Genomic DNA, 15413 nt, shown 5'->3' with positions numbered 1-15413 from the left:
ATTTGTGGAGGCATTCCAGGCTTTATGTTGAGGCTATGAGAAAACAAAATCAATACACCAACAAGCCGAGGTCATAAACGACTTTGCTCAAGGCGATGGAAGTGTGTCTGCTGTGAGGATTATAGGAGCTGAGCGCCGGTGTCCTATTGTTGTCGCTCGGAGTTAATCATTACCGAAGACACTGTTTCCCCCGCTGTAACGGAACGTTATTGGCTTTCTGGTTCAGTGCTTACAAATAGTACCGCCCATGCAAATGCTCCCTCGCCAGAGAATAGATAGCCTACCTGATGCCCACTGCTGAACACCGGGATCGATATCGTCTCCTGCAGATTGTGTTTCTCTCTGCTGCTTTAATTCCACAATGTTTTTGAAGTGTTTAATCGGGTAGAGAAACTGAAGGACAGCCATCATATTTTTTTTTTTTTTTTTTTTTTTTTTGCTGCCAGAGGAAAACTCCCCAAATAACGAGGAGCATGGTCGGAATGCCAAGTGCTTTAACCTGTAAGTAGAGTTTGATAATGTCTTTGCATGCTGGATACAGTGAAGTATCAGTACCTGAGTTACCTGAATATGAATATGTCACCTGACATATTTATTCTGTTTCACCAGGACTATGTGCATTTATCTTACATTTTTGTTTTATCTTCATAATTAAGAACCATAATCGCAGCTAATTGGTTATCTTTGCCTGGTAATCAAAATGCAGCAGAGCTACCTCTTATCTGCATAATGTGAGCGGAAGAAAAAACTTTCCCTTTTTATTACTTTCATGCTCTTCTCCTACGGAGTGCACTAAGTCCTCAGTAGAGACCTGAATGCTTGGCTTCAGATCATATCAAATCATTATAATGACCAAACAAAAAGTCTGTCATCCCCTTGTCTGCTGAGATCGTACGCTCATTAAGATCCATTAAAGAGTGAGAATAAACTATGCATAACACACCCTCTATTCGATGTATTATCCCTTATATGGCCCCCACAAGACTGCTATTATGCTCCCCTTTGATTGAATAGCAGCTTTCAATCTATGTCTTTTCAGTTGAGGATTTGGAGCCTTAATCCATCACACAAAGTTTTTTTTTTCTGTCTTTCCACCATCTGCAGTTTACAGCTTTTCAAGACAAAAACACCAGGCGGTGTGAAACTGGGCCTGAGCTGATGCTTGATGCCAGAAGGAGGTTTTTTCCTCTTTGCCTGTGGTTTTTGCCTGTTTTACATCAGAGGTCAATAGTACAGTCCTGCAATGCAAGTGGGGTCAACGGGGCCTGAGGGCTTGACTGTAGGCCCCTGTGTGCCATTGTGGCTCCCTTGAGAACTCCCTTGTTTCACCAGTAACAAAAAAAAGAAAAGCAAAGAAAAACTGCATGACAAAGACATGAGTGTAATGCTGATGGCGTTGTTGCGGTGATGACTATAAAGATGATGATGAAAGCTAGAGTGGCCACCAGGGAGCAGCAGAGTGCGTACAGTAATGTGAAACTGTAAATATGATGGATACTGGGTTTGAAGGTAACTCCTGTAAAATTCTGCTCTAACTATAACCACCAAAAAGATAAAATAAGATCAAATGTATAGTCTGTTCCTTTGTTTTTCTGTAATTTTTGTTTAGTTTAAATAATTTCATGTTATGCTGAAGCCTAAATAGTCCCCTGGGAACAGGGATGCTGTGTGTACACTGGGAGAAAATGTGTTAAAGATCATGTAGGCTCAACATTGCTCACACTAGTCAATCATTTCCATTCTTCCTTGATTCAATTAACTTTACTCAAAAACATGTGGATAATTTGGAAACCCGGATAATTTCCCCATTTGCCTTTTCCCTTATTTTCTTTGGGGTGGGTTAGAGAGTCAGATTCCAATCCACTGACATTAAAAGGGGAAATAAACGACAAAGGGGCCCTGCAGGTTTGCATTAGAAACCTAATTGGTTTTGGCTTGAGTGTGCTGTTAGCGTTGCCAGACGTGGGCCCTTTGCCTTTTGTCCTGTGGGAGAATTTGCCTGTGCTGTAGGATTAGAGAGGTTCTTGCAGATCTTTTCTGAGTCACCACTGCACAATTTCTCGTATTTGTGGGATGTTAGTATGTATGTGTGTATGTTTTGAAGGTTTTTCTATGCATGTGATGTATATTTAAAAGTGTACATGTTGAAAATACATGCAGTAGTTTCCATGTTTTTTGTCTTTTTTAGGTGTGATGCAAGTGCTTGTTTCGGTGTGTTGCTATGTGTCATGTATGAGATTGGCTGTGTTTTTGCGAAATGCATGTGCTTGGGTGTGTGTTTGTGCATGTCAAGCTGTGAGCCCAGTATCCTTCTCACTCCCTCTGGTCTCTGCGTGGGTCTTTTCCACCAGCACTACCACCTGTTAGTGTTTTACTCAAGCCCCAGGGCTACAGTGACTGCAGAACCTTCCAGATTTACTCATCAGGCCCATCAGATCAGTTCCCTTTACCTCAAATCTGGCTCCCATTTCCTATCACAGGACCTATCTAAGCTTGATTCCCCGGTGAAGTTCAGTTGAGTGAAGATGGTGTGCAGTTGAACTGCTTTGAGCTCAGCTGATTTCCATTAATGACTCATGTGCAGCAACATTATATTCAGTGTGCTGCGCTGTTGGATCACATGTAAGTATTTGCTAAGTGTGGTTTTAAAGGGAGAAAAAGATGTTTAAAGACTGGATTTATGAGGTCACTGTGTTGCCCAATGCTTCACAAGTTAACGACCACAACAAAGAATCTGGCATCTTCTGTTTGAGTTATAATATGTGACCAAATGAGAAATTTATACAGACTTTAATTGAAAGTGTCATATATCCCATCTACTGTTAATAATCCCACGCTGTGAAAATTGGAGTGGAGGATTTAAATTAACCATAATTGTAATGAGGCATTTATTACCCGATGACATGTAATGAAAATATATCATCTCTGCAGCCTGTTATCAGGATCCCTTGTGTTGAGTCCCAGACCACGGCAAACAGCATAATCAGTCTTTTCATATAGATAGGATTTGTCATGTAACGTGTTTCATGAGATCTCTGAGAATTCTGTCCTGTTGTCTGTTTCCAATTCAGCACACTGTGTTCCCCTGTCTATTACTTCAGACGGTGTAGCAATCTGAAGCAAAACTTAAAAAAAGAGATAGAGAGGGGTGACCAAAAAAAAAAAAAAACCAAAAAAAAAAAAAAAAAAACAGCAAGAGAAGGAGAGTAGAAAGGGATTAACTGTCAGGGAGAATGTGAGGCTAATTGAAGCCAGTTTTGCACAGCTGTTTCTTGTTGCTATGCGGTACTACATGGAGCGGCTGGGAGGATAGGATCCAGATGTGATCTTGTGCTGAGGATAACCCGACAATAATAGTCCTCAGAAATACCAGCCGTACAAGAGACAAGGGCTGTTAGAGTGGCCCTGCTCACCTACCACTTGACAAAACATCACTTTTCTGCTTCTGAAAGATAACCCAGCTCTGTGCTTTTCACTCTTGATCGCAGGTCTCAGCTCGGCTTCTGAGCGTTGTTAACACTGTTGTTTTGTTATACCGCCAGCCACCGTTATGACCTCTGTATTCAGGTGTCACTAGATAGCGTAAACATCATTTTGACACATTTGACTATTCCGAAAAGGCAGCTCAAGTGGTTTGAGAGTGGCTTTGCATATTTTTTTTGAAACATTCAACCAAAAGAGATTAAGTCTTCTTTTGTATGTCCTTCTGTTAAAAGTATTTCTTATAAATCATCTTGGGAAAAAAAAAAAAACATGTATCCTTTATCGCGACGATGGGATGCAGGTCGCACGAGTGTGTGCAGGCATTTATTCACTCTTCTACTTTAAGAGGAAGAACATTGGCGAGGAACTAAAGGGCCCAGTCACTTTAGAGTGGTTAGGTTAAGAAAAAAAAAAGCAAGTGAAAGGAACGTATCACCACATTATACTTTTTTAATGCTCTTGTCCCTCCATTCCCACTCCTCATGCCTTTCAACCCCCCCCCCCCCCCCCCCCAACTCCCGTCACTTTCCTCTTGGCTTAGACAAAAAGGAGTTAGCATTGGTTCCACCTTTTCTCCACGCCTTCCAGGGTTACTCCAGAGCTTCTGTCTCACGTTCGGCCTCCCTGCAGCCATTCCTCTTTGTTCGCCAGTCTTTCTTCCCTCGATTCCCTTCTGTCCCCATTCTTTTTTTTCCATTTCTGTTTATCTGTCTTTATCCTTCCCTCCATTCCCACTTGTTGTATCTTGGCCACCAAGCGAAGTCCAACTGCACTTGGCCTGTCATCACCCAGAGGAATGCTAACATCCAGCTGCGTATGAGTTTGTACTGAAGACTCTCAGTTCATGGTTTGACAACATATTGGCAATACCACAGTTTTCTTAAACCCCTGATTTTTTTTTATCCTCTTTCCAATTGTCATTTTTTCCTTAGTTTTATAGAAAATTTCATGTCGTTGTTCTCTTCTTTTTGTCTGTAAAATTTCTTGTATTGAAGGAGCTGAAATTATTTTCAGCAGAACCACATGTAATGTTTAAATAAAGCATTACCAAGACATATTTCCAGCAAAGACCCTGACCCAGATAATCACTGTGTCATATCCTTCACATATTATGGTGATAATGTGTGGCCTTAGCCTAGTCTCACTTTATCAGACTCACAAACACAGACACATGAAGTGAATGTGACACAGGATCTTAGCCTAAACCAATATCACTTTGGAGTGTTTCTCCCCTCGTACCAGTTGTGAGTTTTATGACTTTTGTCAAGTTCACCTCATCTGTCCTGTCTCTGATTTCAGTCCTGCTGGGCGTTGTTCTGTCAGAGAACAGGACCTGCTCTTCTGTTACACACACATAAACTTGCGTTGCACTGTGTTTGTTCTTGCTCTCGGGGTGGAATGTGTTCCGGGTGCTGGTGTTTATGTGTCTTGTGCTCAGCTGGTGTATCTCTTGTTTTTTTTTTTTTTTTTTGCTTATATGTCCTAGCAGGTGTACTGTAGTGAGATGTCATACTTGGGTTATATCTGCAAAGCAACAACAAAGCAGGTGCTGCTGCAATCCACCGTTGTTCTGTTAGGAGTTATTTGGATGATTTTCTGGAAATCTGAGGAACTACTCAGAAATAAGCAGGAGGTTTATTGTGGCTTGTTATGTCTTAAAAAAAAAAAAAAAAACAGAAAAAGTACAACTGTGAAGACACCTCCTCTCCATTACACACACTCAAATTAAGGATTGTATTGCAACATTGACAAGTCCAAACATCCCTGAGGCTTAACTTTGGGAAATGCCAACACATGCCTTTGAATGTGTCTGTGAGGAAAAGCAGCCGTTATCTACCCTCAGCTTTAATTGAGCCCTTGAGAAATCTAACTATTACACATACACACACAAACACACAGAGAGAGCAAAGCCTGGAGGCTGTATCTCTGCTTGGCCAGGTGTTCCCGGCTCCGCCGCCAGATGAACCACCTGCAGATCACAGGTGTGGCCATCACCAGGGAAGAGAACAACACAGCTGCTCTTGCAGCCTCTGGGAGAGAAAAAAAAAAAAAAGATTGAAGGTTTATGTAGAATCAAGTGCTGGTAGGAGGCTTTACACCCACATCAGGCAAAAATACGCAGAGTATAAAGTAACTTTATATTGTAGGTGGTGTTGTCATCTGCTTTTCGGCAAAGACAACTTTTCCTTTCTTAGTCTTCTGGCTTTGACAAGTGTGGGAGTTGTTATGACTTGTGACACAGCCAGTTATTGTAACAACTTTGAAAACAGAACAGTATTTATCCTGTTCTGAATTATAATGAATTATATGGCTCCTCTCTTTTACCAATTTGTCACCTCTGTTGTGACTTCTCCCGCTTCTGTCAGTGATTCCTGGATTTTTAGGTGATTTTTCACTTAAAATGATTTAGGCCATAATCATTTAGAATTGAATTCTGTATATGCGTTGTATTAGTGAGTATAACAGTGGAAACATATTATCCAGATACCAATTTGACTCGATTCCCTCAGCAAATTCTCATGTCAACCTATATGATATGACCTAAAGATGAATTTCAAATTAAATCTCACACAAGTCAACTCTTTGTGACTATAAACAATATACAACAGTGTCACCTAAATACAGTTGTACTGTGAGGTATGTCTAGACTCACTCTCTGTGTGTGGGCTTCTCCATGTCTTACAAAGCAGACACTCTTTTAACACGCGACTTCTCCCAAACACGGAGTTGTTTATGAGAACTATTCATGTTTATGTGCCGACAATTGGCCCAGCCTGGCAACAAAGAGAAAGTTGTGAGTCTATGGTATCATTTTGTAATTAGCAAAACTGCTGCATTTAAAGATTGAACTGCGAGTGCCATAGATGGATATCCCTAAAGGCGTATCTGCTACATAAGTTAAACAACAGAGTGGCTGGAGAGACTGTGAAAAGCATGTGGTTGTTGTAGATCGTTTAAGGAGAGTTACTGGTAAGAAGGGTTTGGCGTCTGGCAATGGACTTGGATTCGCTGTGTGGAAACTTTAGGAAGATGCAGCCAAGTGAGCGCGTGACCCGCCACTCATAAATTTTAAGCACACATTTAGCTGATCTCTCATACCAGCACACAAACACTTTCTCAGTTATGTGCACACTCATACAGTGCATCGCTCTCTTGCCCTCATCACCGCACTCCTTATATTTACTCATCTCTTTTTGCCTGTCTAGTATTCATACTCTTTGCACCCGAAGAGCAGCCGTGTGTCTCCCCTCTGTGTGCTGAGTGTAATAGGAGATCTGAGGGTTTTCCGTGGGTGAGTAGGCGGGTCAGGCCTTACTTAAACTAATGGCTCCCAGCAGTGTTGAATAGCCAGACACACTGGAGCCGAGGGCTGAGGTTTTGGAATGCCACTGCCGGCTCAATGCCTGCCTTTCATCGGAGTGAAGGAGAAAAAGAGAGAGATGGAGAGAGAGAGAGAGAAAATAAGAGAAAGGGGGGGGAGGAGGAGAGACAGGAAAATACGGGACCCATTTGTTATGGGTGATATGAGGATGCCTGAAAAGGAGGACACAATAGTCATGGAATGGAAGGACAGAGGGGGGCACTGGGAGGGGAAAGGCGTGTTTGAGCCAGAGGGATGTCAGGAGGGGGTAAAGTACCAGTCAGTGGTTGTTTTGTGTCAGAGCACTGTGGGACCCCTCTGACCAGCATCCCATTTGTTTTTAACAGCTTTGGGATGAGTTGTGAATGACTCTTTAGGGATTCAGTATAGTTCATAACCGCCCAGACTAATGCAGTCTTTGGGTTCCCATTTACACTACATTGGCATTTTTGAAGAAACAAAAACATATTCTCTTTAATGGTTCGCAGAGATTCTCAGTCATCCAGCTCCTGCTATGATCAAATCTTCATTAGCTGGCAAGTGTATTTACTAGAGATTCTTGAAAATGTTTCCCTTCACATTGGAGATTATTCATCTCAGAGTGACTGGGGATCCCAGCTCTGGTGGAGTCATGACCTACATGACCTTAACAGCCCATCTTGATGAACATAATTTCTTTATGCCAATGATGGGCTGTTGATGAATAATGTGTCAGAAATGAAAGAGCTCCAGAATAAAAGTGTTAGAATAGACAATGCAGGTGGCTTGTATGAGATGTGCGAGACATCAGTGGATCTAAGCTCTACAGGATGCTCTCATTTACCATTTATCATAGACATTGTTAATAAGGGTCACACATTACACACAAAAGATACAGATACAACCAACCAGGTCTGTGTTGTGCAGGCGTCTTAACACAGTAGCAGATATCTAAGTAGAGCACCAATCATTGGCTGGTTTTAAACCGCATGCTAAGTGATAACAGAAAGAGTCAGAAAATCGGAGTCATTGCCCTGAAACTTAAGTCTATGTCATCAGGCATGTTTATGAAATGGTTTATTCATTCAGCCCAGTAGCTTACCAGAACCATTTTGTGGTTTGCCATGTATCATTTAAGTAAAAGTGGAGGAAGAAGAATATATTTAAACGTTTTTTTATGTTTCTTTGGTAATTAAGGGCACAGAAGTGAGGGATGTGGGAGCCTCATCTTGCCATCCTCCAGGACACATCCTCTAATTTCACTGTCCAGAACCATTTCGTACAGTAAAAGCGCTCTTGGCTATTTTTTTTTTTTTTTTTTTGTGTATGATTTATCTGACCCTGCAAATGGTCCTCACTTTAGCTTTGATACTACCGAGAAGTAGCATGTTTGATCGCTAATAGTGTTTTTTTTTTAATAGTAAACGGTCTTCCAGACAGACATGGACCTGGAAAATGACATATCCCTATTAGATAAATGTAGAAGATGTAATGGAAAATGTGGCCATGCTAGATCAGACAGGGAAATCTATGACTACATCAGATTAGCTAACATCAGGAATCTGAAAATTGATGCGATGGAGGGAAAGAGGGGAAGGAGAGAGGGAGGGGAACCATGCTGGTAAGATCCTTAGAGACAAGGCTAGGCAGGAATTGTGAGGTTTGGCGGGAAAAAGAGCAACATGAACAATTAATCGAAAGAGCCATTTTTATCAGATAGTTAGAAAGAGAGGGAGGAAGGAGATGAGAGAGAGCATGTAACCATCTTACAAAGGGTCTAAAGGTTGAGTCATGGCAACTGGACTTTTAGGTCGAAACTGTTTAGTTTTTGTGTTTTGTCTGGCACTGATGACTCTAATCAGCTCTTATTGGCAGAGATTGGTACTTTCACCCAGCCAACCAATCATTTAACCCCTTTGTGTGGCCTTTCTGCACATGCACATGCAACAGATGAAGGGTTGAAGGGAACACATCCACAGAGGCATGGGAATTATAGCTTCTTTTGTTTATCATTTGTCTTTGACTGATTGCTTAGTGGCAGTCATCTGTCTTTGCTGTGTACATAAAAGATATGCATGTTGTCTTGAGGCAATACAATGCAAATATTTCTTTATTTGCAGCAGTTCTTGTGTCGGGGCCCTATAGAGATCTTCTGGCCAGTGAGGTTGAGGCTGGTGGGAATCGGGGCAGAAAATGAGCTGTTCAAGATCACATTTCTCAAAGTAAGGCAATAAACAAGCTTGATAACTGATAAGGTCGCACTCACGTCACAAAATCATCCACCACATGCACACAAAATCTCGCAAAGATTGTCTGAACACAGTGCAGACTGGGTAAGCTTTTGACTGTAGGAAGCTGTGGCTGGGAAAAGAAAAGAAAGCGGCACCATAGTTTTTTTTTTTTTTTTTTTTCAGCTTATGAAGATCTCTGTCATCATTTCACACTGATTTGGCATCAACTCTCTCAGTGAAATCCCGTCACTCAGATTACCCTTTCACACTCCTCAGTGAATGCTGGGAACAAAATTCTCTCACCATGTGTGACTTGTATTGCCTTAGGAAAGTAAATGTGATCCCAGTGGCACACTGTGTGCGTTGGAGAAGTCTTTCGGTTTTCTAAACACCCAGTGGTGCTGATGAGCCCTGTTGCCTAAGGGACCCTTGTTCCATCAAAGAATATCTTACATTTCCCAATTTCCCACTGTTAGCTACACTAGAAGCTTGTTAATGAAAATATCAAGCATGTCTATATTCAATCAGGATTTCTTATTTTTGGACTCATTTTCTCTTCAGTTGACTTGTTGGCTGTTTTTGCTGCCTCCTGTGGCTGCAGTTCTTTGGACATTCAGAAATGGAAAACAAGGACAAACTTGTTTGCTGCTGTCATTAATTGTCACGAGTTGTACAGTTCTGTCCGAAAGGAAGGTGAACCCCCAATCTAGTATCTTTGTACTTGTTAAGCCTTTAAACTTCTTGGTGTTTTAGCTCTATTATACCTGTTCCCTGTTATAACATGCCTAAACCTGTAGAGTCCCTTGTTATTGTTTTGATGTGCTTCTGTTGCTGGTTTTAAAAACCATCTATCCCACGTTAATCAGTTTTTCACTAAAATGGAGTCCCCTTATACTGTCAGATGTCCTATTCACATGCACATGGGCCATTTATGCAGCCATGCACAGGCTGGATCAGCATCTATTGTTATGATAATTACACTTAAAAAAACCCCACTGTTTTCCATGCGCATCCAGTGATTCAGCTGTGTAAAGACTGTTAAAGATGAATGGATGGAGTTTGTTGCAAATTAGTATTACTTGTGTGTGAAATACCATCAGTGTGGTTTTTATTAACCTTATGTATATGAAAAACACTACCGCTTAATACAAATGGAATAATTCAAAAAAGGAATGCAAATATACTGTCATAGTTACAGTACATTAAACTTTTGTTGCCTCAATCTGTAGTTTTAAATTCACAAACATGCCTGCAAAAAAAAAAACGATTCCTATCTCGTTTACTTAATCACCAAGTCCTAAAATCCCCTGTTCCCTCTTCCCTTCCTTTCATTTTATTTTGTCCTCTTAAAAAATGCTGTTTACTTTTTCTAAAAGTGGAAGTTTGGCAAGGGAGCGTGTGAACAGAAACAGATGCTAGATACTCTCTTGTTCTGTCGTTCTTTTGCTCGCTCTTTATCTCACACACATGCACACAATGACAAACAGCTGCACGAGGCTTCATCAGCCCCAGTAAAAGGAGGCCATACAGTATGCACACATAGAGCATAATTACTCTTTTGTACGTCGACTACTTCTGCTTTTTAACTTCTATGCAATGATCAGTTTTTTTTTGTGTTTCCCCCTGGGGTAACAGTAAAACTGTAAAAAGCTTGTACATATTTGGCATTTTGGAAATTATATGACAAACGTGTGCAACTTTGTTTAGCATGTTTGGTGGAAGTGACAAGTCATGCATATGATTACACAAACCTGTCCTATGTTCAAATTACTGTGGTTGTGTCATTTAGTCAAATTAGTGGATTTTCAACAGAAAAGGAATCAGTTTCTTGCTCTTTTGTTTTAGCTGCCAGTGTGAACTAAATGTGTATGTTTTAATTCACCAGTTCCTGAAGTGACGAATGGAATAATTGTTAGTTATATGGCCTACCATACTGAAAAATGACATAAAACATTTAATGTCATGTTTGCCTCTTTTTGTATTACCCCTGCATTGGAGAATCTTTGTGTTTCCAGAAAACTATAAGGAGATTTGTTTAGAATTAAATACGATTTATCCTTTTGGGGTATTGGTGGTAACTTGAGTGAATTCAGTTTTCAGCCTATGAGGAAAGGTGACACAAGATTCAAATGGGCATGGCCACTAATCTGCCACATCCCAGTCATTACACCTGGATGTAAATCTGTTTACTTTTGCCCTTTGTCTATCAGATGTTGTCAGTTACAGTTTTTATGTGCTACAGTAGCATGTAGATTGCATTATATAGCGTCAAATGTTAGGCCTTCCTCATTTCTCCATCTTTCCGCCCCCTCCTTCTTCCGCTCTCACAGCCACCTGGCCCTGCCTCTGAGCCTGCTGGCTGACCAGATGCACACTGAATAGAGCAGGCCTACAAGGAGACGGGAGGGGAGAAAGAGGTTATTATGGATGATTATTCACTCAAACATAGTTTTTGACAACCTTGGCCAATATAATAACCCACAATAAACCTTTGTGTGATTGCATACAAACAATATGATCGCATTCGTGTTCATTTCTCATGTGTTCCACAAGTGCAGAAAAAAACATACCCAGACTACAGACTACATCAAGTTATACTCTGCACTTCATTTGATTGTGCGTGATGTCAAAGGGAACAGCCAGCATTTCTCCTAATGAACTGTTTGTGTTTGTAGGACAGAATTTGCTTGTTTGTTGACATTCACATGTTGATCATGTTCTCTCAATTGTCAGTCGCCTAATTAAAAACAGATTAATGTCTCATTTACTCCAGGCTTAGAATGAACTTAGCACCATCCATGCTACTTTCTAGAGGTAAACTGATGGGGGGAATAATAGGTAGGAGTAAATAAAGCATGTTGGCTGCCCAGTCTCAGCCGGGCTCTATTGTCTTACCCTGCATTCGCTCAACGGTACCACTTGTTCACAAGGTCAGGCATAAATCAGACAATGATTTAAGTTTAACTCAGTGAAGATGGAGCGCAGAGGATAAGAGAGTAGAAGAAGAGAGAAGAATAACTCATTCATGCTCCTCAAGTGTCCCCCAATGGGTTGGCTGGCGAGGCATTAAGGAGCTAAGAGAAAAGAAATGAATGATGAAAGAAAGAGGCTGGAAGGGGGTGGTTTGTATAAAAACATTTTAAAGGGGGATCCCCATGTCTCAGGAAAGGCCAGAGGGGAGGGTGGTAGGGACCCCCTCCCTCCTTCACACACAGACACACACATGCAGATGCACACACACTTTTGTCTCCCTTGGCACAGCTTCTTGTTTAGCCTTTAGGTGCCAAAGCAATTAGTTATGTTAATTGCAGGGTCCATTGCCGGTGAATGCAGGTTGAATAGAGCCAGTGAGCAGTGGATGATTGGCCAGGATCCATAGGGGAATGGGGACTCGGGAGGCTCGGGGGATGGGGCTTGTGACGTCACTGGAGCAAACAGAGAGCAGAACAGTGTGTGGGAAAAGAGGGGAGGAGCTAGAGCCGAAAGAGAGATGTTGAGAAAGTGGGAAGCTCAGAGCTTGAGAGAGCAAGCACGAGAGAAGACGTAAATTCAGTGAGAGAAGAAGAGAGTTAAAGACATCTACAGCAGTGGAGGCAGACTGAGTGAAGGCGATAGTAAGGGAAATCTGAAGAGCTTCACATAAAGAAACAGCAAAGACAGAGACAAAGTAGGAAAAAGAGGGAGTGTATGTGTGTTAGTGCAGTGCTGCGCTGGTCTGCTCGGCTATCTGTCTCCATCTGGGTGCCATCTGCGTCTCTGGCTCTGGCCTTCGCCACACTGGAGCTCACATATGTGGGAATGCAAACACATGCCTGACATATGAAGGCGTGGAGTCTCAGAAAGAGACAAAAAGGAAAGTATAAGAAAGATAACCCCCACCAGTGCAGCTGACTTTCTCAAAGGACTGAAGAGTGGACTCTACTAGAGTGGAGGTAGGAGAGATGAGTGGGAATTTCAGCCTGGTAATTGTGTTTCATTTTACTGTTCATTTTTCTCTATTTATGAATGAGTGAGTGGGTCTACTTCTCAAACAGTGTGATTATGTGCATAATGCATGTGTGTGTGTGTGTGTGTGTGTGTGTGTGTGTATCATCCTAATTCTCAGAGCTGATCTGTACTGTACAGATGGTGTCTCATCCTTTCCTCTTTATCTCTTCATCCTTGTCTAATGAGGGAGGAGGAAAAGAGGGATGAATTTGCCTCCCTGCTTCCTTTACCTGTGCACAGGAAACTTTTGTTGGCATATGGACAAAGTATTGATTGTTGAAGAAATTTCAATATGTGTACAGTCATCTTCTTAAAACTAAGAACTATATCGTCACCTCTCAGAATTTTCTATCTGCATGTGCAATGCAAATGCATCTCATGTATTAAATATTTTGGCAACTCTTTATGTTTGGCATCATGTGAACATGGGTAGCAGGAGTTAAATTCTTGAATAGGTTGTTGGAATTAAAACACTAATCTACCTGTAATAGGTTTGATATGTTGGGACAGACTTTTCCTTTTTTCAAACTGTGGAAGACCTCTGTGTGGACATTAAAAAAAAAAGAAGTGGACTATATATAGATAAACCCATCATTAAGATTGGCTCCATGTGTGAAAGGGGCTTATCACTCTCAGCTGTGATTTATTCAGATAGTAATCAGTTTTTCCACATGGCAAGCAGAGCAGAAGAAACTAGGTAAAGAAGACGTGTGCATCTGTTGTACAGTATTCCATATGGGAAGAGGAGGGAAACTGCTGTGTCTGTCTTTCATGCTGAGCCTACATGTTACACAACACTGACATCAGTCGGAATGTGGATCCCAACAGAGTGCAAATGTCACATTGTTGTGTTATGGATATTATGTACAAGTGACTCCACAATGTTGGAACACTTTTTTTTTTTTTTTTTTGATAAGTTACCCACCTAACCTGTTTTTGCGCATGGGGAGGAGGTGTGTGAGGGGGAAGCAGACGGAGAAAAGGCAGAGACCTGGCTAGTGTCACACCAGACCAGGCCAGTCCATCAGGGAGATAGGAGCGACTGTCAGCTGCACAATCTCAAACCAGAGACCCCTGTCTGGTCTGCTGGACACTGTCAAACTCCTGAGAACAGGCACTCTGTATGTGTGTGTGTTTGTGCAGCAATCGAGGATGCATGGTTTCGGTTTATTTTATTTCAGTTTATTAGATTTAATTTTACCTCCATTCATTCCTGATGGAAAGTTTTTGTCTTGAATTTATGTGGCTTTGAGGTTCACGTGTATGTGTGGGTGAGTCTACGGAAGTGAATCTGTGTGCATGCATGTGTGTACCAGGTGTCTTGTAGACATTGTGTCTAAGTACAAGGTTGCTTGTCTTGTAGTTTTCTGGAGTTGTTTTCTTTCTGACCTCAATCCCAGCTGTGAATTGTGTAGTGAAAGTGTAGCAATAAATAAAGATTACCATGACCCATGCTCACTATTCTTTTATCTGTAGAATTCACCTACATAGGACCCCTTTTTTCAACATGCACACACACGCACACACACGTACACACATACATACACACACACACATGAAATAGAGTAGCTGCTTCAACAGTTTGATGCAGGAAGTGCTCTATTAGTTCCAGTGGCAAGGTCTATGATATCTGGCTCCAGGGGTTCAGTGGGAGGTTGTGTGTTTGAATGTGTGCGCTTGTTAATTTGTTTGTGTGTGTGTGTGTGTGTGTGTGTGTTTGAATGTGTGCGCTTGTTAATTTGTTTGTGTGTGTGTGTGTGTGTGTGTATGTGTGTGTGTGGATATGAAAGTGTTAGGTCATTTACTCAACAGAAACCGCTCACTAACTACAAGTAGCACTCTGAAAGATTATTTCATCATCAGGAATGTCTTCTGACTGGATGAATGGCTCGGTGTATGTGTGTGTGTGTGGTTCTGTGTGCGCAGATGCAGATCTGTGTCAATGAGCATCTAGCTGTTCCTCCCTCTCTCCTACTGCAACCCCGTTGACATTGTATGCGAACCCCTGTCCTTGTGCTAAGTGCATGAGTCAGAGGTCTACCCACACTTAGCTGGCTTGAGAGAGAAACTCAGTGACCCAGGACAGTCTTTATTTACTAGGCTGGTGTGGTTTCAGAAGGTATCAGCACATGCTTAAAAGGCTGTAAAATGACCTCAGCAAGATTCCTCAAATAAAGCATTTTAATTTTAATTATGCAGGCACAGATAGACAGAAGGGATGCTGACATTTTGTGGACCCCTGTGAAAGAAAAAAAAAAAACTTGTGTAACTTTCCTGGAAAGGTGGTAATTTTCCAATGTGAAACCCAAATGAAAGAGTTGATTCTCAAGCGAGCCTGCAAAAGCAAAAAGCATGTATGTGTGTGGGTGGAC

At 41.5% G+C, this 15413-nt stretch overlaps 1 protein-coding gene across 2 annotated transcripts in view; it reads left to right on the top strand.

The window, feature by feature from the left end:
• Positions 1 to 452: 452 nt before the first annotated feature.
• cbfa2t2 (CBFA2/RUNX1 partner transcriptional co-repressor 2) overlaps positions 453 to 15413 on the top strand; it is a 33011-nt gene continuing 18050 nt past the window's right edge. The window contains exon 1 of one of the 2 annotated variants that reach the window (XM_026307862.1): positions 453 to 501. In XM_026307862.1, the coding sequence (XP_026163647.1) occupies positions 474 to 501 (28 nt within the window). In that variant the 5' untranslated portion in view covers positions 453 to 473. Of the gene's footprint in view, positions 502 to 12582; positions 12987 to 15413 lie in introns of those variants that run through there. The other variant, XM_026307863.1, reaches the window with a different exon arrangement.

The sequence above is a fragment of the Mastacembelus armatus genome, chromosome 5 (genome assembly GCF_900324485.2).
Source record: "Mastacembelus armatus chromosome 5, fMasArm1.2, whole genome shotgun sequence".
NCBI lineage: Eukaryota > Metazoa > Chordata > Actinopteri > Synbranchiformes > Mastacembelidae > Mastacembelus > Mastacembelus armatus.
The sequence above is the reverse complement of the archived record's forward strand: the minus strand, read 5'-3'. Positions and strand labels throughout refer to the sequence as shown.